General features: G+C 40.2%; 1 protein-coding gene across 4 annotated transcripts in view; it reads left to right on the top strand.

Moving 5' to 3' along the window:
• Positions 1-24,598, top strand: part of RHBDD1 (rhomboid domain containing 1) — a 167,310-nt gene that overhangs the window by 116,658 nt on the left and 26,054 nt on the right. Inside the window, exon 7 of one of the 4 annotated variants that reach the window (XM_006141962.3) lies at positions 1,418-1,499. The exons of the other annotated variants lie outside the window; for them this stretch is intronic. Within the exon in view, the coding sequence (XP_006142024.1) occupies positions 1,418-1,434 (17 nt within the window). The 3' untranslated portion in view covers positions 1,435-1,499. Of the gene's footprint in view, positions 1-1,417; positions 1,500-24,598 lie in introns of those variants that run through there. 4 annotated transcript variants of the gene reach the window in all.

Here is a 24,598-nt window from a genome sequence, read left to right as displayed (position 1 = left end):
ATCAAATGCCAGGCTCTTGGTTTTTTTTAATGGCTGAATAGTATTCCATAGAGCATATGTGCCACACTTTTTCCATCCATTCATCTGTTTGTGGATATTTGGGTTGGTTCTATGTCTTAGCAGTTATGAATAATGCTGCAATAAACACTGATGTGCAAGCACTTTTCTGACTGAGCGTTCTCCTGTCTTTTGGGTAGAGACCCAGAAGTGGGCATGCTGGATCAAGAAATCTCTATATTGTTTTCCACAGTGGCTAGACAAATTTATATTCCTACCAACAGTGTAGGAGAGTTCCCCTTTCACTACATCCTCACCAACACTTACTACTCTTTGTAGTTTTAATCTTTGCCATTCCGACAGGGGTTAGCTGGTATCTCATTGTGGTTTTAATATGCATCTCCCTTATAATGAGGGATGTTGAGCATTTCCTCATATGTTTTTTTGACTGTTTGTATGTCTTCCGTAAAGAGATTTTTGTTCAGCGCATATTACAGGGAATGTTTTTATTAAGTAAGATCTGCAGTTGGTTCTAACAGAACTTTGTCTTCTTTCATGATGCTCTATTCAAGGGCAGTGTTCATTTTCATTTTTAATTAAAAAGTACACATAATGCCACCCACTAACCAGACAGACAGAGAGAGACAGAAAGACAGAAAGCGAGAAATCACCCCCCAGGGGGGATGGCCACACCGCAGTCCCTTCTCCTCCATCCTCCTCTCGGGATCTTGGGCACGCACACACATGCGCCCGGTGTGAGTTTTAAGCCACCGGGTCTGGGACGCGAACTGCGGTCAACTATGTGGGAGTCCAGCGACATAGCCATTACACTAACTGCTGGTTCCCAAGAATTTTAATTCTTGTTGCGTAGCTTGATTTTTAAGCTGCTTTCATCAGAGTGAGAGAGGTGAGGGGGAGGGGCCACCCTCCACTGGGTCTCACATTGTGATCCCCTCTGTAGCCTTCCCAGCCACCCAGGATCACGTGCGCACACTCCCACAGTGTACAGGTGGACTAAGGGAACCAGACCTTTGCTCTTCCATGTGCTTCATTGTCACTGAACAACACATCCCTGCTGCACCACCAGTTGGCCCCGCTTGTATTGGCTTAAAAAATAAAAAGTCTTCTAACATGTTTCTTGTTAGAGAGGAATGAAAATTTTTCAGGCCTTTTAGTGGCTATGAAGGTTGCAATTCATGAGAGCGCCAATTAGAGATGATTATAAACTGACAGCCTGGCTGTGCCATTGAGGAGAACTCAGCTGACACTTTCAGAAACTGTGCAAAAATGTTAGCCCAAGAGCCTTGTGGCAGGGGTTTGTACTTGTAAGAATCACACAGAGTTCTCATTAATGTAGTTATTCCTCTGTAGTTTAACTCTGTAAAAATCTTAAAAATGGCCTTGACACTTTGTATCTTAGAGAGAGGCCATTACTGACACAAAGCCAATTGCATCAGTCCCTGAGGTTGCCCTTGAATCTGAATCATCACACCACCTACCGGAGCTGTTTCTCCTATATTACGTAAGTTCATTTTAAACATAATATGCAACAAGAAAATAAACCGAGTTCTTCAGGAGCAGTAATGTGCATTCCAACCATCACTAAATATTCTCCAGTTACCTTAGAGGATTGTCAGTAAGATCATTTGGCATGTACATTTGCTTTGAGAAGTATTAGTAACAACAGTTGAGGTGGGACGCTGTATCTTTTAAAATCAGTTTTAATGAGTTCCAGGGGTCACTTTGGTGATAGATATGTTCCTAAGACAAAAATTACAAAAGCTGACAACCTGAAAGGTATTGGAAGACTTTGAAGAAAGACATCACTGCCATTTTGTGTTTAATGTTAAGGTTACTCTGGTTATTTCAGCTGCTTTTGTATGAGGGGAGGGAGTGGGAGACATTGTCCTGACCTATCCTTCCACAGTCTCTAGAGCATAGGGTAAGGTTAAATCGAGGTGAGTCGGCCTCTCCTGTACAGCTGCTACGCTGATAAGTTAGTGGTAGGTAAGACAGGCAGCACTCAGAGCAGAGAAACTGGACAGTAGAACAGGGGGGATGGGCAGCAGATAGCACAGTGGTTACATTGTGGCCAACTGTGGTTTGAGTCCCGGACCCAGTAGCTTGAAACTCACACTCAGTGTGAGTGTGCATGCATGCCCAAAACCCCGAGCAGAGAATGGAGAAAAAAGGACTGCAGTGTAGCCATCCCTCCTGGGGGTGATTTCTCACTTTCTCTCTGTCTCTCTGTCTCTCCAACAAGCACATGTGCCCTATAGCAAAAACTGTCTCTTAAAAAAGGGGGGAGCAGAGATGGGTAAAGAGAAAGGGAGAGAGAGAGAGCGAGCTGAGGCAACAGTGATGGTAAAGAAGACAGACAGTACTCACACCATGAGGCATGTCTGAGACTAGAGAAACTGCACTGTACTGTGGGGAGGAGCAGGAGAGAGAAAGATGGGGAAAGACGAAGAGATGGGCAGACAGGTAGATAGGCAGACACACACATAGAGATAACAACCTGGAGGCAGTGCTCTGAAAAAAAGTCAATGAGGAATGATTAGAGAAGGTAATGGGGTTGGAGCAAGGAACTCGCTGAGGTCAAGGATTACCTAAGGCCTTTCTGATGGGGTGATATTTAATATTTAAGTTGACACCTAAAAGATGAGAAGGAGTCAGGAGACAGGGCTTGAAGAAAAGGAAAGAGAGTGTTCATATGTGCAAGGTAGATGAAGAGTGGGAGCGGATGCGGTGGGGAGTGTTCACCCAGATGGACTTGCTGTCCAACAGCAACAAGGGAGGAGAGTGATCTTGGTGTTTGAGGGAACAGAAAGGGAAGAATTGCCAAGCAACGAGTCATGCAGGTAGTCAGGACCAAGAACCCGCAGGGCCTTGTGGGCTCAGGAGAGGGGTCATGTGGACGAAGGGGACTGTGAGCTCTCCGTTTTAATCCCTTGGGCATTGTCAAAGGACACACAGTTGGTGTCAGGAAGTGGGAGACAGGCACTTGTTTGCACATCCTTCCCAAAGCTCAGCCACAGGAATCCATGTGCTTCGTCTTCTAGATCCTGCAGTCAGGTGAGGTAGCAAGTCATTAAGTAGGAAAGCCCCAGTTTAGTTTGCTGTGTGCTACATTAAGGCTTGGCAAAGGTTCTTCGAGTACACAGATAGTATCAGCCTGCCTTTATAGCTTTTCCGAATATTGTTTAGTTGTTATTCTTCGTTTAATGGCACAATGCACAGCTCTTTAGCGTCTAGGGTCACTGATTTGAGATTGGGACCACGATGTCGTGTCATCCCCGCTGTGCTCTCCCATACTGGTACTGTTGTTAGCATTCTTATATTTGTGTGCTCAGGCTGCCGGAACAAATACCACGGAATGGGTGGCTTAAACACAGGATTTACTACTCATGCTCTAGCGTCTTGAAATCCAGAGTCAAGGTGTTGGCAGGTTTGGTTTCTTCTGAGGTTTCTCTTTGTCTTGAAAGTGGCCTCTTTCTCACTGTGTCTCACATGGCCTTTTCTCTGTACACACACACCCCGATGTCTTTCCCTCCTATAAGGATGCAGTCATAGTAAACTAGGGCTCTACCTTTATGCCCTCACCTAGCCATTACTTCTTTAAAGGCCTTGTCTCCAAATACCCTCGAATCACACTGGGTGATTAAGGCTTTCATTTATGAATCTGAGGAAGCATAAGTCAGTCCTAAAAAGTAGCAGCCATCTTCTGAGTGTCTGTCACATTATAGGGTCAGTGCTTTACCTGGATTCCTTTATTGCAGTCCCCATGGCAACTCTTTGAAGTCCCATTGGAAAGATTTGGAAGCTAACGTAGAGGGAGATGAAATAACTTGACCGGTCATATGATTAGTGAGTAGAATTTAAGTTCTTTGCTCTTGGAATACCATTTTATAATCTAATTTAAGAGCAAATACCATAAAACTCTTGGAAGAAAATATGGATATAAATCTTAATGACTCTAGATTAGGTACCAAAAGTATAAAGAACAGAAGAAAAATAATTGGACCTCATTAAAGTGAAAAACGTTGGGGGCCAGCCGGTGGTATAGTGGTTAAGGGGCTGGACTCCCACATAGCCAGCCACAGTTTGAGTCTTGGACCTCAAGGCCTGAAACTCATGCTGGGCATGTGTGTGTGCATGCCCAAAGTCCTAAGAGGAGAATGGAGGAGAAGAGATTGCAGTGTGGCCATCCCCCTAGGAGCGGAGGGATAATTTCTCATTTTCTCTCTCTGGCAAGCGCATGTATGCTGTGACAAAAATCTCTCTCTCAAGAAAAAAAAAAATTGTGCTACAAAGCATACATCCAAAAAGATAAAAGGTAGCCACAGAATGGGAGAAAATTTTTTCAAACCATGTGCCTGGTAAGAGACTTTTATATAGAATAAATAAAAAAATTGAATAATATAATATTGAAATGACAACCACTTGAAAATGGGCAAATAATCTGAATTGGCATTTCATCAAGGAACACAAATGGCCCACAAGCACATGAAAAGATGCTGTATATCATTAACAATCCAAAAATGCAAATCAATACCACAGTGAGATACCGCTTCACATCCATTAGAATGTGTATATATACTTATATATATACTTTTTAAGCCATGTAAGTGCTAGTGAGTCTGTAGAAAAATTAGAACCCTCAGATACTATTGATAGGATTGTAAAATTGTGCAGCCACATTGAAAACAGTCTGGCAGTTCCTCATAAGGTTAGTCAGAGTTTAATATATCAAGAACAATTTCCAAAGGAATGAAAACATATATTCACCCAAAAACCTGTACAATAAAGTTCACTGTAACATTATTCATAATAGCAGAACAAGCATTATCCAAATATCCACTAGCTGAAGAATGGATAAGTAAAATGTGGTACAGGTTGAGAAAATCCAAAATGCTCCAATTAGACATAATATAAGGCTTATTTTAGTCCCTCTTCTGCTCATGTTTGGGATCTTCTAAAGGATTTCTGTAAAGCCATGCTCTGGGTTAACATGATAAACCTGAAAGAACCTAATGAATATGCCAGTAGACTTCTTATCCTATTGGTAGTAGTTGTCCTTAGCATACAGCAGGCTCAGCCAATAAAATGTCTTCAGGAGTGAAACAGATAATCCGTAAATCCCATATAAACAATAGGAAATTGTGGGATTTATGGAGCCTACTTCTCAAATATGAAATCTAGGTAGTGGTACAAAATTTGTTCTAGGGGGACCAGCAGTTAGCTTAACGGCTATGTCACTGAACTCCCATGTAGCTGACCACGGTTCGAGTCCCAGACCCGGTGACTTAAACTCATGCCAGGAGCGTGTGCGTGCGTGCCCAAGATCCCGGGAAGAGAATGGAGGAGAAGGGATTGTGGCGTGGCCATCCCCCCTGGGGGGTGATTTGTTGCTTTCTATCTCTCTGTCTCTTTGTCTTTCTGGTGAGCACATGCACCCTATAGCAAAAAACCTCTCCAAATTTTTTTTTTTTCTAGGAATAACAGTACCTCCTTCCTATGAAGGTCAGATGACTTGGTGTACACAAAAGTATCATATAAAGTATAGAGAGCAATACAGAAGCTTATTTTGATGTTAAATGCAGTCCCTTTCTTAAAAAGAGTCTTGGTAGTCTTTAGTTTGTAAGGATTAATTTTTTATGGCTAATTTTTGAGGTATAATTGACATGATAAAATGCATATATTTTAAATAAATGCATATGATAAAATGCATAAATCAAATCATAATTTGATTAATGTTGACAGATGTTTATACCTGTGAAACCATCCCCACACAATCAAAATAGTTAGAATACCCATCATCCCCCAATAGTTTCCTCTGCCCTTTGGTAATGTATCCCTCTTCTCTTCTACTCTTATCCCATGCCAACTCATAATATCCCATCTGTCACTATGCTGTAGTTTGCATTTTGGAAATTTTTAAATAAATAGAAATGTACCATACATGAATACTATTATTGTCTGACTTCCCTCAGTTCTAGTCATTTATTAATGTCTCTGAGTATATTAATAGTTAATTCCTTTTCATTTCTTTTATTGTAAGCTATTGTATGGCTATTCCACAATTCACCACATTCACCTATTGATGAACATTTAGATTGTTTTCAGTTGGGGCTCTTACATATAAAGCAGCTTCGAACATTCATCTACAAGTATTTTTTGGATATACACTTTCATTTCTGCTGGGTAAGTACTAAAGACTGGAATAACTGGAAAAATGTATGTTTGCTTTTTAATAGACTACAGACTGTTTTCCAAAGTAATTGTACCATTTTACATTCTTTCCAGCAGCTTCCGAGAGGTCCAGGTCCTGCCCAGTGTCCCTAACACTTGCTATGGTCAGTCATTGTCATTTCAGTGAGTCAGGTTGGGTGTGAAGTGCCATGTTACTGTGATTTTCATTCAGATTTCCCTAGCGAATAATGATGCTGAGCACGTCATCTTGTGTTTATAAGTCTGTTACTTTGGTATTATTTCATTTCCAACCTATTCAATGTAGAAAAGAACTTCTCTCTTAAGTTTATTACATCCATAATTGGAATGCTTTCTAGTATGACCTTTGGAAACCCAGTGGATTTTTCTATTACCTTGTTTTTACTAACTGGGCATTCTTGTGAAAGGTACCAAAATATCCGTCAGCTAGATTTTATTTTTACATGTTAGATTATTTTGGTACTAATCAATGTTGGCCAGATGATTTTTCAAGGTATTGCTTGATTTACAAGGCAGAGCTAGGGATAAACAACTTACGGAGTTCTCATTTTTGCATAGAAAACATAGAAAAATACATCATGTTTTTTTGACAACTCAATATTTTTTATTGTCTAATTCTATAAATTCTTATTTATACAGAAATAGCTCTAGTATTGAAATCAGCTCTAATATTGACATCTTGCCATATTCAGAAATGTAAGGTCTCTGAGTGGGGAGGGACTGCAGCAAATGTTCTCTGCAGTCATTTGCTAAATGGTCCCTGCAGTATCCCTGAGAGGGGCCATCTTTCTACTGTCGGAAGCAGGAGTATCTGGAAGGACCTTGTAAAATAAAACTTAGAATGAAAATAGTTCTGTCTTCTGTAGACTATTGCCAGGTTGGTACTTAAGGGGATTAAAATGGAAATGGTTTGATTAACCTTAATTCGAATTTGTTTTATGGTATTTATTTTATGGTCACTCTCAGGTGAGGTTTAGACAGCCAGCCAAGACAAACTATGCCTATTAAGAATTTGAATACTGGAACCAGCAGATGGCATAATGATTACATAACCGGACTCCCATGCAATCAACCACTGTTTGAGTCCTGGACCTGGTGGCTTTAAATTCATGCTGGGTGTGTGTTCATGCATGCCCAAAATCCCAAGAGGAGAATGGAAGAGAAGGAATTGCAGGGTGGCCATCGCTTCTAGGGGGTGATTTCTCTGTCTCTTCCATGAGTGCATGTACCCTATAGCAAAAATCTCTCTTAAAAAAAAAAAAAAAGACTTTGGTTACTGTGTATGTAACTAAACGTAAAGGGAAAACATAGGGGTGGAGAGGTAGTAGGCAGAAAAAGCTTAGTACCTGTGATATCCCCCTTTCTGTGGTGAAGCCCTTTGTAGCCATGCTCTACAACCTGGGCTTGGTGTGGGCTTTGTTGTCAGTCAGGCCTGAGTTATACCCAGCCCTGTCTCCCCTTTTAAGTGGTCAGGGCACCAAGGGATTTATGGGGATTTTGTAGTGGGGCGTTAGACCTTTTCCACGAGGCCGTGATGCCTACCTAAGACAGCAGATGAAGTGCACAATGAAGACACTTGGTCTGTTTCCATTTCTTGCCTCTTCATTTCTCTCTTTCCTCTTCCATGTTTTCTGTCTTATCATAGGCCACCTACTGAAAATTATTTTTGTATCCATTTCAATCAGTTTTGAAGATTTTTCCAAAAAGATAATAATAGTAATGAATGCTTATTATTGTCGTTTAGCAAGCCCCTCTTATGTATTAGACATAGCAAATTCATGTGATGCACTTTTCATTTACTTTTCCCCAGAACTCCTGAGGTAGGGTGCAACTGAGGCTTAGATAAAATTAAGCCCAGGTGCAAATCCAGGCCTGTCTGACTCCAGAGCTCGTCACCACTCTGGATATTCTTCCTACAGTCCAATTCTAGGAATGCCCTGCTCTTTCTCTACCCCTGTCCCAGGTATTGAAGATTATGAAACCAATCACAGCTAGTATACACCTTGTGCTGAGCACTGGCCTATGTGCTTCCCACATATGAATTTATGTAAGATCTCCTTTACAAATGTATTGTTTTCTTTAATTTTTAAAAATTTAAAATGTTTTTTTACATTCAATCACTGTGTATCATTACAGCATACTAAATGAATTTTCCCATCATGATACACTGTATATTGGTTCAGTGAAAGACATTACCATACACATCATCAACAGATACTTTCCCATTTTTGTGTCCCTTTAATGCTTTGCTTCTTTTCCCTCTTGATTGTTTATACCCATTTTTGCTATTCCCATTTTCAGATGAGGAAACCAAGGTGCAGAGAGGCTACATAACTTGTCCATTTACCCAAAGTCACATAAAGTTTGGCTCTTAGGGGCCAGGTAGACGTGCAGTAGTAATACAACTTGACCCATTTGGGATCGGCCCTGTGTTCATGCACACACATGCCTGTGGTCTGTGCTGGCTGAGAAAGGGGGGAGATCTCGCTGTAAAAACCCTGCCAGGGGTACCTCTCTCTTTCTCTGTCTTCCTACTCTTCCTGCTTTGTCATACACATGGAAAAAATAAATAAACTTAAAAACCGACAATAACTTTGGTTCTTAATTTCCCAGCAGTTTTCCCCTGACCACTTAAGCAGTATTTAAATTTTATTTTTATGATCCACTTCATAATAGTTAAAGAAGAGATAGGAACTCCCTCCCATCAGCTTGGACACCCCAGCTGCTCTTTTCTGTTTCCAATAACTTGTGGAATTCATTCCTTAACCTCTCCACAGTCCTTCTGAAGTATGATACATCGCACATTTCATCCAAAGGCTGAACCGAGACTAATGCCTACTCAAGGAAGAACAGATAGCAAATTCATTAGCAGGGCATCGATTTCCAGTCAATTCCCAAAGCCCATTGTGCAGTCAGTGCTTCTACATCATTTAGAGTTGCTAATAAATGAAAGTCTTTGCATCTTTCCAAGTGTCTTGATATTTACAAGTCTCATATTTTACCATAGGAAGCAACTTTAACAAGCATATTCATGTGTTGACAGTTCTAATTAATACAAGTAATTAGCCCTGACAGTAGAACTGTGAAAAGAAGAGCCATTCATAAATTTGCTAATTATGTTACTCTGCTCAGAATTTAATCGCAGTCTAGTCTTTAATCATCTCTGTGTATGGGCAAAAGGCCATCTTACTAAGGTCTCCAGATTTTCACATTTACTTCTGGTAAAGGAATTTTGTTGAAGTTAATTTATGGCTGGAATTTAATTTCCATTGTGCAGAAACTGGTGAAGAATAGAGATGATGTACTCTTTTGGAGAGTAAGAAGCAAGACATTGGGGAAAGCTAGTCAAGGGAGAAGGGTGGAAGGCTTCAGCACATACTGCCTGCTCTCTTACATATCCAAAGCTTGTGCTTTCTTGTGTGCCAATTCTGATAACTTTTCTGAAAATGAAGGCAGTTTTGTCTAGGCTGTTGCTGGGTTTGTGCACAGAAAGTTTGAAAACGATTGGTTACTTTGATCCAAAGTTAAGCTGATTCTAACGTGAATAGTCTACTTTTTCAAGTGCTTTCAGTTCTGAAGTAGGGCTTCTCAACCTTGGCACTGTTGATACTTTAGCTGGATAATTCCTTGCTGGGGTGTGAGAGAAGGTAGGACAGAGCAGTCCCGTGTGTTATATTATGTAATATGTTGAGCAGCATGCACGGCCTCTCCCTGCCAGATGCCAGAGTACCTGTCCCAAAATTGTGACACGCAAAATGACTCCAGACATTACCAGTTGTCTCCGAGGGGGTTAAATCACTCTGGGTTGAGAACAACTATATCTAGGGAGGAACTTCAGATAGAAAAAGATCAGGGAAAACCTGTGTATAGGACACAGAAACCAGCTGTAACAAAATCAATAAAACACCTTTGCTCAGAGTCATTTACCAGGCATGATTTAGAATAACTTAGTGATACAGAATCCAGAATTGAGATGATAGTCCTTGAATTGGAGCATCTCCTTCCCACCTTTTCAATGTCACGATCCCTGTGGCCCTCTCTAACAGAAAGTGGAGCTGGTCTTGGTAGAGAGTAGCCATCTTTGCCACTCATGTTAGATACACTGGGCTCTTCACATTCATGGAATTAACAACTGGAGGTTTTGACCACATTTAGATGTCCTGAAGTTCTCTGTAATCAGCTCTGGGTGTTCCTTGTCCGTCTTTCCTGTTCATTGATGGCTTCCCTTCTCTTGCTTTCTCCCTACCCTACTTAGGTTTCTGGTCGCTTGTTTCAGTTACTCTCTTATAAACACCTTCTGAGGCCTTACTGCTCAGTCATTCTTACATGTATCCAGGAAATCTCCATATCTGGATGAGGCTGGCTACCAAGGCTTCTCGGACCCTGGGTCTGGCAGCCAAGCCTGACTGAGAACATGACCAGACAGAGCACACTGAGGCTGTTTTCAGTACATGGGGACATCTCAGCTGTCCTAGGCTTCCTGGTGAAAATGAAATCCACCTGTAGCTAATGCCCCCCCCATCTCTTGCTATGACAAACACCAACTTACTTGTCCTTTCCCTATCCCCATATTTAACTACTGATAATCTCTTCCTGACAGCTAGGAAGGGAGGGCTTCTTCCTCTTATCAAAAGTGCATCCTTCACCTACCCCAGTTAAAAATCTTGCATTACTGTGTCTTCAGCTTTTCAATCTTTACTGGATCCTTCTAATCAGTACTTAGACATACTGCGAGTGTCTCCGTGCTTGCATCCCAGAAGAGAGAAAAACGGACGCAGATAGCCTTTCCTTCCCACTTACGTTCAGAGTTTCAGGGGATTGTCTCACTGCCTTCACCCCACCTCTGACTCTTGCCTCCACTACTTCAGTCACTTTGCTGCCACCGTTATGCTAATGAAACTGTGCTAGAAAATTCCTAGGAGCTCTCAGTTGCCAAGGCCCAGGATTGCATTTCCCCCCAGGTTTACTTGACATGGTTAACCACTTTCTCCTAGAAACGGTTCCTTTTCCTTCCTGTTTTCTCAATATTGTGTTTTCTGGCTGTCCCGCTACTACTCTGACCTCTTTCTTTGGTTCCCCTCTGTTCTCCCTTTGAATACCAGCTTTCCTAATGACTTCATTCTAGGCCCTCTTTCTATCTCCCAGGGCTTCAGTTATTATTTACATGCCAAAACATTCAAATTTATCTCCTCAGCCCCCATCTGTTTCTGACCTTATAAAATCATATATATTCACACACACACACACACACACACACACACACACACACACACTCGGCTACATCTCGCATACACAAGAGAACACAATAGAAACGGTTCCTTTTCCTTCCTGTTTTCTCAATATTGTGTTTTCTGGCTGTCCCGCTACTACTCTGACCTCTTTCTTTGGTTCCCCTCTGTTCTCCCTTTGAATACCAGCTTTCCTAATGACTTCATTCTAGGCCCTCTTTCTATCTCCCAGGGCTTCAGTTATTATTTACATGCCAAAACATTCAAATTTATCTCCTCAGCCCCCATCTGTTTCTGACCTTATAAAATCATATATATTCACACACACACACACACACACACACACACACACACACACACACTCCTGAATATCCCATTTACATCATATAACCAAACTGGGTTTATAATTTTTCCATCTCCTACCCAACCCATTGCTTGTCAACTGCTGCTTCCAGGATGTAGTCAGTAACCAAGTGTTCTTGATGCTAGTCCCGTAGCATCCTCCCGTGTCATACCACAGCCACTAGGCAGAGCCACTGTTACCCATGACTGCATGGTAAGAAGTGAGGATAGAGGAGTATAAGGGCCAAACACAACCTGTTAGGCCAGAGAACTTCAGAAAGCATTCTACAGACTCTTACTATTAAAATTAATCAGAGCAAACAGCAATGCCAAGGCAAGTACAATAGGTGATTGCAGGATGGCTTGTTATTACCATATGATCTTTCTCTGAATCTCAGGTCTCAGCTTCCTCAACAGAAAAATGGGTTTAATGCTTGTCAGAATGATCCTGCAGGGTGGAATGATGAAGTTTCAGCGTACCTTTTGGAAACAGTAAACACTATGAATGCCATGGTATTTTACAGTATTGATGGCGGCAGCAGTAGTATTGGTGAAAGTGTAAAGTTGTAGTGATGAAAACAATAAGGCTCAGAAGGTGAAAGAGAGCCTGATTGATTGTTGCAACTTTATCTAAAATTTGTGTCTTTATTTATTAAAAGAAAACTGTAGCATTCGCTTGACATTAGCTCCTAATGTACTAAAAAGAGAATGAAAGTATCCCCATGTATGGGTCCATACCCAATTGTCGCAAAGATTCAATAGTAGCCATTTGCTCTGGGCCGAGGATAGCTCAATATTGTTTTTCTTACAGTAGACCTCTGTTCTTGATACTTGGGATATTGGAGGTGAGGGACAGTCGTTATTAACATATGAGATACTCTGAATAGGAAGAAGAGAGGTAAACCGTTTCCAAGGCAGTTGTTCCCAGTTTCCTAGATAATGGCCTCTCCAGCCAGTTGACTCAGTCACCAACGGAAACCAGGAAAGGGGCACTCAGTAGTTTGAAAATCTTTTTTTCCTTCCAGAACTGTCCTTTGCTAACCAAGCTAATTTTGCCAAGCAAGGTTCCCTCTCATTTTTAAAGCCATACACATTGCAAAGGGAATTTAATCCATATGGTCCTGAGTCATTTATGACTAAGTCATTAAAAAGTTATTTTGTAAATGTCATTTCATGTTTGAAGTTATTTTAAAGTATTTTTAGTCAGTTTTCATTCTTCACAAGGCTAAATTTTCCTTGGTTTGTTTTCTTGTTTTATTTAAACACACTGTATTTCATTTTAACACATCCTGTGGTGAGACACAAAGGAAATCTTGAACCCAGAGGAGGGTCTAATATATGGAGTAACACAATTGAAGCAGTCTGTTTCTATTTGTAGATGTTTACAACTCTTCCCCTCTTCCATGGTCCAGGCTATTTTTAACTTGGTCATAGCACCACTCCAGCCCTCGCCCACCCATTCCCAATCTGGGCGCCCAGGAGGAAGAATAGGACAAAGAGAAAAAGGACAAAGGAATAAAAAGTCAAATTGCCCCCTGAGATATATTTTACAGGATGCTACATGATCCTTTCTTCCCAAAATGGACTTGGTTTTCCCCTTTTACCCGCTACCATTGCAGCTGAGAGGGTTAAACAAGGCATTTCGTTAGATGACTGTAAGAGAGAGAATGAAATTAAGAAGCATAGGGCAAATGGAAGGTGGCATATGATTAGAGCTGATGGGAATTGAAAAATGGTTTCATTTTTTTACTAAAAAATAAGATAAAATAAAATAAAACAAACTCCATCTCTTTGGAGTCTCAGGATAGGGATCAAGTTTATGTCCACATGAAATGTCCTGTCTTCTGTGTGAGTCTGTTCATCAGGACATCTGTTGGCTGCAGAAGGTACCAGAGCAGCCTTATTTTTAGGGTATGGAAGAGACTGGTTTGTTCTGGGCACTAGGCACTGCATAGGCAAGCAGGCTTAAGCATCAAACCTAGGGACGGGCGTTCGTCATCTGGGGAAACCCAGATTTAAGGAGTTAACACTTTCACTTTTCATTTCTTTTACTTTATTTGTTTATTTTTTACATTCAATCACTGTGTATCATTGCAGCATACTGAATGAATTTTCCCATCATAAATACACTGCATACCAGTCTAGTCAAAGACATTACCATATTCATTATAATCAACAGATTTCTTTCCGTTTGGGTCCCTTAAATGTTTTGCTTCTTTTTTCTTCCCCTTGATTCCCTCCCTCTCACCCTCCCCCACTTCCCACCCTCTTCCCACTGTCTCCAGTGTCACCTTGTTCCCTATGCTTTTATACCTTCCAGTCGTTCAGTGTCTGCTGTAGAGTGCAGACATTTGGTATATGTTGAGTGGGGATATGCAACGCCTCTCATAGTTTGGATTACTTCACTTAACAGTAAATCTTCCATGTTTGTATATTTTCTATCAAATGCCAGAGTTACTGTTTTTTATGGCTGAGCAGTATTCAGTAGTGTATATGTTCCACAATTTTTCAATTCATTCATCTGTTCATGAACATTTGGGTTGGTTCTGTCTTAGCAATTGTGAATAATGCCTCAATAAACATGGATGTGCAAGTGTTCTTCTGACTGAGAATTTCTCTGTCTTTTGGGTAGATACCAAAGAATGGCATTGCTAGATCATTTGTTAGTTCTATTTGTAGGTCTTTGAGGAGCCTCCATATTCTCCATATTATTCTCTGCAGTGACTAGACCAATTTACATTCCCACTAACAGTATAGGAGAATTCCCTTTTCACCGCATCCTTGCCAGCACTTATCATTCTTTCTTTCTTTATTTTTAAAAGAATATTTATTTATTTATTTATTTATTTTACTTGACCAGAGAAGGACAGAGTGAGAGAGGGAAAGTGAGAAAGTAAGCTACCAGGTCCAGGACTCAAACCACGATTGGCCATGTGGGAGTCCAGCACCTTTAACCACCTCGCCACTTGCCAGCCCCCATTCTTTATTTTTTTAATCTTAGCTGTTCTGACGGGGGTTAGGTGGTATGTTATTGTAGTTTGGATTCGTATCTCCCTTATGATAAGAGATGTTGAACATTTTTTCATATGCTTTTTGGCCATTCCTTAGAGAATTGTCTGTTCTGTTCATTCACCCATCTTTTAATTGGGTTGATTTTTTTTCTTCCAGGTAAATGAGTACCCTGTATCCTGGTTATCAGTCCCTTGTGTGAGGCATAGTTTCCAAATATATTCTCCCATCCCAAGGATTGTCAGTTTACTCTAATTACTGTTTCTTTTGCTGTGCAGAAGCTTTTTAAGAAGAAATAATCCCACTTGTCTATTTTTGGAATTATTGCTTGTGCTTTGGGAGACTTGTTCAAGAAGTTTTTGCCTACACCTACGTCTATAAAAGTTTCTCCTGTTTTTTTTCCACCAATAGTTTTGTAGTTTGAGGTCTTAGGTTTAGATCTTTGATCCCATTTTGGGTTGATCTTTGAATGGTGAGAGATAGGAGTCGTTTTATCTTTCTGCAGGTGGATACCCAGTTTTTCCAGCACTATTTGCTAAAAAGATTATCTTGTACCTACTGGTACCCTTTGTCAAAAATCAGTTAACTGTACATTTTGGGGTTCATTTCTGGGGTTTCTATTCTAGCCCATTGTTCTATATGCCTGTTTCTGTGCCAGTACCATGCTCTTTTAATTATCACAGCTTTGTAATATATTTTGGGGTCAGGGCATTAGATGCCTCCTACTCCACTCTTCTTATGCAGAATTGCTTTGGCAATATGATTCCAGGCAAGTTCTGTGATTGTTTTTTCTGAATCTGTGAAGAATGTTACTGGTAATTCGATTGGGATTGCATTAAATATGTAGATTAATTTGGATAGACTTGACCTTTTGATTATATTAACTCTTCCAACCCTGGAATGCGGAATGTCCTTCCATTTTTTTTGTGTCATTTTCAATTTCTTCGTTTTAGATTTTTATAGTTTTCCTTGTAGTGGTCTTTGACTCCTTTGGTTAGGCTTATTTGTAGGTATCTTATACTTTTTCTGGTTATTATAAATGGGATTGTTTTCTTTAGTTCTACCTCAGTCTGCTCATTGTTGATGTATAGATATGCTATAGATTTTTGTATATTGATTTTGTATCCTGCCACTTTACTGTATTCATGTATTACTTCCAGGAGCTTCTTCATGGATTATTTTGGGTTTTCTATGTATATAATCTTGTCTGCAAACAGAGATAATTTTGCTTCTTTTCTGATTTGAATGCCTTTAGTCTTAGTTTCTTGTCTGATTATAGTGGCTAGGACTTCCAGTACTATATTGAAAAGGAGTGGAGAAAGTGGGGAAGCCCTGCCCTGTTCCCGTTAAAAGCTTTCCTTTCTCCGTTCAGTATGATGTTAGCTATGAGCTTTTCACATATGACTTCTATTACGTTGAGAAATGTCCCTTCTATGTTGATTTTGCTGAGAGTCTTAATCATAAAGGGATATAGTATTTCATCAAATGCTTTTTCTGTGTTGATTGATATGATCGTATTATTATCTTTCTGTTAATATGGGGTATTACGTTTATGGTTTTGTGTATGTTGAACCCACCCTTGCATCCCTGGAATAAATCCTACCTGGTCATTATGTATATATTTTTTTATGTGTCATTGGATATAATTTGCTAGCATCTTGTTGAAAATATTTCATCTATATTTATCAGAGATGTTGGTCTGTAGTTTTCCTTTTTATGTCCTTATCTGTTTGGGAGATGAGGGTGATATCGGCCTCATAAAATGAATTTGGAAGGGTTACTTAATTTTGGGTCATTAAAAATAGTTTGAGTAGAATGGGGGTTAGCTCTTTAAAAGTTTTGTAAGTTTTGAGACCAGCAGGTGGTGTAATGCTTACATCACTGGACTCCCACATGGCTGACCATAATTTGAATCCCAGATCCAGAGGCTAGAAACTCACACCAGGTGTGTGTGTGTGTGTGTGTGTGTGTGTGTGTGTGTGTGTCTAAAATCCCAAGAGTATAATGGAGAGAGGATTGCAGCATGGCCATTTCCCCTGGGGGGGTGAGTTTTTGCTTTCTGTCTTTCTGTCTCTCTGTCTCTCTGGTGAGCACACAGCCTATAGCAAAAATCTCTCTTTAAAAAATAGAAGGAAAAAATTTTGTAAAATTCAAAAGTGAATCCATGAAAATCTGGGTTTTTCTTCATTGGGAGGTTATTACTGATTCAATCTCATTGCTTGTTATGGGTCTTTTCAGGCTTTCTCTGTCTTCCTGATTCAATCCTGGTAGATTATGTGTGTGCAGTAATTTTTCCATCTCATTCAGATTTTGTTTGTTGCTGCATAGTTGCTCATAGTAGTCTTTGATAATGTTTTGTATTCTTGTTATGTCTGTTGTACTAATGCCTGCTTCATTGCAAATCTGATTTACCAGGTTCCTTTGTCTTTTCTTAATTAGCCTAGCTAATTAAGCTTTGTCAATTTTATCTTCTCAAAGAACCAGCTTTTGGTTTCGTTTATCTTCTGTATAGTTTGTATATTCTCTATTTCACTTATCTCTGTTCAGATCTTTATTATTATTTTTATCCTGGCTTTTTAAGTTATTTTTGTTATTGTTTTCCAGTCTCCTGAGGTGTGTTGGTAGGTTGTCTACCTGCCACCTTTCTATCTTTTTTTTTATTCACAGTAACTATAATTAACTTCCTTCCATTACTGCTTTTGTTGTGTCCCATAAGGTATGGAAACTCATGTGCTCATTATCATTGGTTTTGATGAGTCTTTTGATTTCAGTCTTAATTTCTTTGGTGGTTGTGAAGTCGTTCAGGAGTAGTTTGTTTAGTTTACATGTTTGTGTATTTTCAAGGGTTTTTTCTGAAATTAATATCAAATTTGACTCCATCATGGTCGAAGAAGATGCTGGATATAGTTTCTATGCCTTTGAATCTGAATCTTGTTTTGTGCCCTATCATGTGACCAATCTTCCAAAAGTTTCCATGTTGGGGGGAGGATAGAAGAATGTATATTTTGTGGTTGTTGGATGGAAGGTTCTATAGTTGTCAGTCAAACCCATTTGGTTTATGGTTTTGTATCCAGTATCTCTTTGCTATTTTTTGTCTATACGATCTGCCCAAAGAAGATAGTGGGATGTTGAGATTCCCAACAATTAATGTGTTGCTATCTCTCCTTTAGATCTAGCAGTCTTTCCATCACTTATTTGAGTGCTCCTGAGTTGGGTGTATAGATACTTAGACGCATTATATCTTCTTGGTAAATTAGTCCTTCTAGTATTGTATTGTATAATGCCTTTTTTTTTTTTTTTTTTTTTTTTGCCTCTTACAGCTTTTGTCTTAAAGCCTATTTTGTCTGAAATCAGTATCCAAACTCCAGTCTTTATTTGGTTTCTCTTTGCATGGAATACCTTTATCCAGCCCTTCACATCTAGTTTATGTCTTTATCCATGAGGTACATTTCTTGTAGGCAGCAGATAGAGGGTTTCTGGGTTTTTAAAATTCATTCAGTCAGTCTGTGTCTCTTCATTGGAGAATTTAATCCATTAACATTCAATGTCATTATCAATATTTCTGAACTTATCCTTTCCATTTTGTTAACCATTTTCTTGGGGGTGTTTTGTTCTTATTTCGGTCTGTGTCTCTTTAGTTTTCCTGGTTAGCACTTGCTTCTGTACTTCTTGAAACACTAGTGGGCAAATTCTTTCGGGTTTTGTTTATCTGAGTATGTTTTTATATTTTCATTTGAAGGATAATCTTGCCAGGTATAGTATTCTTGGTTGAAATTGTTCTTCTCATAACTCTTTGAATGTATCTTCCCACTCTTGCCTTGCTTACATTGTTTCTGTTGAGAGGTCTGATGTTAGCCTAATGGGATAACCTTTGTATGTAACTTGATGTTTCTCTTTGACCATTTTTAGAATTTTGTCTTTATCTGTGATTTTGACCGATCTGGCTATGATGTGCTATGGAGAGGATCGCCTTAGGTTGATTCTCTCTGGGGGTCCCTTCTGTTTCTTGGGTATGGACATTTGAATGTTTCTCTAGGTCTGGAACATTTTCTTCCAGTGTTTTATGAAATAGATTACCAGTACCCCTAAACTATGTGTTCAAAATGTATACTTTGCAAATTCTCTTTGCTCTTTCCCAAGCTAGTCTTCTCTACAAATAAGCAACGAGAAAAAGACTAAAAGTTATTTAACTTTTGATAAGTCTTATGAAATACAAGTTGAGCATCCCTAAGCTGAGAAATTGAAACCTAAACTGCTCCAAAATCCAAACATTTTTGAGCACAAACATGATGACACAAGTAGAAAATTTCACACCTGACCTCCTATGTGAATAACTATAAGAAAATTATTGCTCTCTGGTGGTTCAGTGTGTATGAAGTTTGTTTCACAAACAAAATTCTTAAAAATATTATATAAATTATCTTCAGGCTGTGTGCATACAGTATATATGAAACATAACTCAATTTTTTGTTTAGACTTTGGTCCTATCTCCGAGAAGTCTCATTATGTATATGCAAATATTCCAACATCTGAAAAAAAAATTGAAATCCAAAACACTTCTGTTCCCAAGCATTTCGGATTAAGAAATACTCAACTCAGAGCCTCTGTCAGGTCATAATCAATTTTTTCTTCTCTGTTTAATTGCTACAGTTTTTTTTTTCTTTGCCCTGAAAGTATGGGATAAATGTGGCTATTATAAATATTCATATAAGTGTCTTGACAAAATGAAAGGGGATTTTTTGACTGTGTGCTTTTTTATATAGACTTCTAGGTGTTTGCTCTTAGGTATTTCTCATATGGCAAACGTGTTTTCATGAGAGGTGTTTTTGTTTTGTTTTGTTTTTGTTTGTTTGTTTGTTTTTTATGAGAGGTGAATCTTTTTTTGCCTTTCTTCAAAGTTCTAAGATTTGGAGATTTGGTAGCAAGCGATCTATGGAATATGATGGAAAGCTAGACACAGAGCCTACTCCTTTGACAAGAAATGAACACAAAGGGTCTAAGAGGGAAGGGAAATATGGGGATTCTCTATAGGAAGAGCCATCTTTTTCTTCCTCAGCTCGGATGTCACCCCTGGAAGAGTGATCTGCACGTGTCAGTGGGCACTGGAAGTGGTTGCTCCTCTTGGTTCAGGTGGATCCCCACAACCCCTAGGAGCCTTGGTTAACTGCACTGGAAGGCTCCAGGACAGACAGGCTAGACTCAGAAGCCTGCAATGCTGCCTCATGAGCCTAGTTTCTGGGCCAGTGCAGAAGATGGAACCAGTGAGACCCTACCCTCCCATCCATGAAAATTCTTTGGAATTCAGTCTTTCATCAAATACTTTTTGGCCACCTGAATTAGCGAGGCCATTGTAAATAGGACAGACTTGACTCTGGAATCCAAATGTCTGTCTGTTCACACTCAGGTCAAACTCTTGCTCCTTGTGGGTACTTCTCATGAAGTAAATTTCAAAATGGTTTTTGTCTCTGTTTATTATTATTTTAGGTTTTTGCCATAGTGGGCATGCACTTGCTGGAGACAAACAGTGAAAAGGCAAGTGAGAAATCACCCCCCCCCAGGGGGCATAGCCACACCACAGTTTCTTTGACTCTATTCTCCTCTTGGGATTTTGGGGTTGTATGTACATATTCATAGCATGATTTTCAAACTGCTGTGCCCAGGACTCAAACCATGGTTGACCATGTGAGAGTCCAGTGCCTGACCTACCACTCCACCTGCTGGTCCCAGAAGTGGTTTTGGTTTTTAATTCTCAGTTTTCGGTTGGGTTATACATAATGTACAAGTTACCGTATATATCCAGAAAGACAAAAATCCTTCTGTTTATCAATGAAAGTTACAGATGGGAAAGAAACTCACAACAATAAAATGGGTATATAAAACTTCAGTTTCCCCACTGCTGTATTATTTTTCTCTTCTTGTCACACCCAGGGACCCAATTCCACTGTATCCACCATTGGGTCGTTGCAGTGAGTTGAGGCAGCTGGCTCTGCTGCTCGTCCACACGTGGCCATCAGAGCAGTGGACCTGGCCTCGTGGTGCCACATGAGCACGGCCTGGAAGAGAAAAACTGTGTAAAAATGGTAAGCCACAAGATACCTAGGACGTGCCTGCGCTGTGCACTAGGCAGGTTCTTCAAGTAGCAACCTCCAGTTATACCAGGAGGCTTTGAGTGGTGCATGGAAGCATCTCTTCGTGATGCAGGCAGGCATCTGCCCTGCTCCTCGCGATGAACATAGGTCGCTAATATGTGTCCTAGTGCCTGCAAATCTCTAGGCAAATAGTTTTCAAGGGTGAGCTCCAGTTTATTTTTCAGTCAAGCTGTAAGACTCTAATAACTAGATGTCTCTCTTGTGCACCTTTAATTAAGAAGAGACCCTAAAGAAGTTAACACCTTGATATTTGGGACTTCTTAAGGCAGTAACCGCAAAGCACCACAAGGGTAAGCCCTTGCTCAGCTTAATGTCTTTTGCATTCTACACCCACCCGCCTGTGCCCAAAGAAGTGACACACATAGGCTGGCATCAACCTATGGCAAAATTCTGAAATATCTTCCAAGTAAAATTTTAATTTGTATCAGTAAATGATTGAGTTTAGCACAGTTTGGTGGTAAATATGCAAATGAACGTCAGAAAGTTGTTAGAAAAATGATATTGAAGTATGGGTTGACCAAGCATAGGTAGCCTAATCGACAGTGTACTGAACCACAGTGCTAGGAGCCACATGGCCAACCACAGGTGTGAATCCTCACATCAGCCTGAAGACGTGCCATGCAAGTGTGTGGGTGCTCTGCCTTAAATCCTGAAATGCTGTAAGACTGTGGGAAGGCAATTAAAGTGTGATAAGGTCCTGTCAAGGGGCCTTCTCTCTCTCTCTCTTTCTCGCTCTCTCTTTCTTTCATGTGGGTGCACGTACCCTTTGTCACTAAAAAGAAAAGTTTATTTTGGTCTAAAAATATTTGAAATCTATAGTTTTTTTTTTTTTTTAAAAAAAAGAATTATTTAACCATATTTATTTTTATGTTATGTTATTTGACCAGAGAGAGAAAGAGTGAGAGAAAGCAAGCCACCAGGTCCGACTCAAACCATGGTCAGCCATGTGGGAGTCCAGCACCCTTAACCACTGTGCTACTTGCTGGCCCCTATAGTTTTTTTTTTTTAATAATATGCATTTCCATGAACTTAACACCCTTCATATATACTCTCAAATTTCTGTTCTTTTGAGTAATGATCCACCCAGTGTGACGACCCTCAGAAATTGGACAACTTTTCTTCTTATTATTATTATTATTACCATAGTAATGGGTAACATTTGATTGACTTTTTACTTGTATCAGCCATGGCATTAAGGTCTCTGATATAACTCCCTAGCAATTAGAGTCAAAAGGGAATTTGCCTTACCAGTAATGGCCCAGGGGAGAACATGCCTAATTTTCTCATTTTTATCTCTCCAACCTCTCTTTTATGTTGATTTAGAACTTGAAATTTCGAGTTCCACCAAATTGTCAGAGATTGTCATAACAACTTTCGTCTCTTTCCTTGAGACTCTTTCCTTAGTTAATACAGCCGATATTAATTGGCAACACTTACTGGGTGTCAGGCACCCTATTCGATGAGGGTATAAGGATGAGGGAGGACAGTTTCTCCTCCTGAGATGCTTATCCAAGCCTTTGTTTTGTAAAAGCAAAGATAAGATTTCAGTGAGTGTCTGTATTCATATTCAAGAAACCTGTGCAACAAAATCAACGCTGAGATGCACATAGAATTTTTAGAGCTGGCTAGACCATACAGGGTACCTAGATACCCTCCTGTCTTCTAGATGCTAGAACAGAGCTTAGAAGGGTTAAGAAATGTACTGAAGGCTCCAGCTCACTGTGACAGCGTTGGACTGGACCCTAATTCTCCTCCTCACTGACACAGTGATGTCCCCATGCCTCATCGCCTCTGACACCTACTGTGTACTCTAACACGGTTTCAAGTGAAGGAGGTCACTCCAGTGGCTCGGTCACCCACCAGGCATTTTCAGTCTTGCTCCCACAGCTCATAACCCAACCCTGTTAGATAGTGGCTGCTCTCAGAGATCAGGATACAAATACTCAGATGCGCAGTTGGCAGGCAGTTAATCTTCCATCACAGAATTGTTTGTTCCTCAGCTAACTTCTCCCCTCTGATTCAATAATGGGCAAATGGCCCGGCTAATTTGAAACCAAAGTTAAGAGCTGTATTTGACAGCAAAGTATGCTTATAACTTAGAGTGACTTTGGTGAAAGCACAGGGCAAAGATGGGTCAGAATTCTATGTATTTACTTAAGTTGTGATACCCAATGCAGCGTGGGTGAGAAATACACTGGCCATCTGTCAAGGCCTGTGTAACTGGGTGAGAGAGCAGGCATGTGGAAAGCCAGTGAGGCAGTCAAGGCCTCCTCCCCCACAAGCTCTCACATCCATCAGGGAGAGGAAGCAGTTCCATGTGGACAGAAAGGGGGCTGTTGGGAGTGGGCGTCTAGGAGGATGAACAGGCAGAATAGCAATGTTGAGACAAAATATTCTTACTCATTGGCCTGAAATTTGTTGTAATGCTGAGAAATCTGAGAGAGATGATCTGCTGCAGTTCTGATAGTGCCTGCAGGTCAAGGCTATTCTCTGGTTATCATTTACTCAGAGAGTGACAATTATAACAAAGGCCTGGTACTTCCAAGGACAGAAGTCTCTAGAACTTTCAGACTTGTTTACCCTTGATCTAACTTACTGTATTCTCTCAAAGAAAACAGCTCAAGTATAAAATGTATGAAAAGTTCTTGCTAAAGGGAACTGGGCAGAGAAAAAAGAGTGAATGTGAGACGTTATATCTGGAAATCATTTTATGAAATACTCCCTTGCCCTAAATATTAAGCGTCAGTTTTAGAAAGGGGACAGTTTGGGGTAAATGACAAAGTAAGTGAGAGAGCAGAGAGGAAAGGGGGGTTAGAAAAATACGACCTACCCAACATCCTTGGACGAGTACCCCAGATGTCTCCACCAAGCACCCGTCCTGATTGCCAGCATCTCTAGCACAAGAAAACATCTCACACAATTTTCTTGAGTAATTATTTCCTTAAACTGATGCCAGACAAATTTTATTCTTTCTCCAGGGAAAATATGGGATTCTTGGCATAAATGAAATGGTATAGATGCATTTTAAAAAGATAATTTAAGAATGTTCTCTCTCTTTCTCTCTCTCTCTCTCTCCCTCCCTCCATACCTCCTTCTCCCTCTCTCCACACACACACACACACACACACACACACACACACACACAAATCCATATACATACATACACCCCTACATATATAGACAAAAAAAAAAAAAAAAAGAAAGAGAAGAAAAGAAAAATACAGGACTCCTAGCTTCTAAGTCTGGGGAGGAACTCCCTTGAGGAAGGATGAGAGTCAGAAGGCACATCTCAAATTCAGGAAGGGTTCTTCATCTCACCATTTTAAAGTCTAGGCCTACTAAGAAAGATTGAAAATGAAATATAAAGGGCCTAGCAGGTGGCATGGTGATTAAGGTGCTGGACTTTCCCACATGGCTGACCCTGGTTTGAGTCTTGGACCCAGCAGCTTGAAAGTCATCCTGGGTGCCATGGGCATGTGTGCCCAAAATCCTGAGAGGAGAATGAAGAAGGGGTTGCAGTCTGACCATTCCCCCGGGGAGTGATTTCTCACTTTCCCTCTATTGCTTTCCAGTCAGTACAAGTGCCCTATGGTCAAAACCTGAAAAAAAAAAAGGGGCGGGGGGGGGGGAGGGCTTTTTTTT

The sequence above is a fragment of the Tupaia chinensis genome, unplaced genomic scaffold, assembly GCF_000334495.1.
Source record: "Tupaia chinensis unplaced genomic scaffold, TupChi_1.0 Scaffold000066_1, whole genome shotgun sequence".
In the NCBI taxonomy this organism is placed as follows: Eukaryota; Metazoa; Chordata; class Mammalia; order Scandentia; family Tupaiidae; genus Tupaia; species Tupaia belangeri.
Note: the sequence above shows the minus strand (reverse complement) of the source record. Positions and strands in the feature narration are given on the sequence as shown.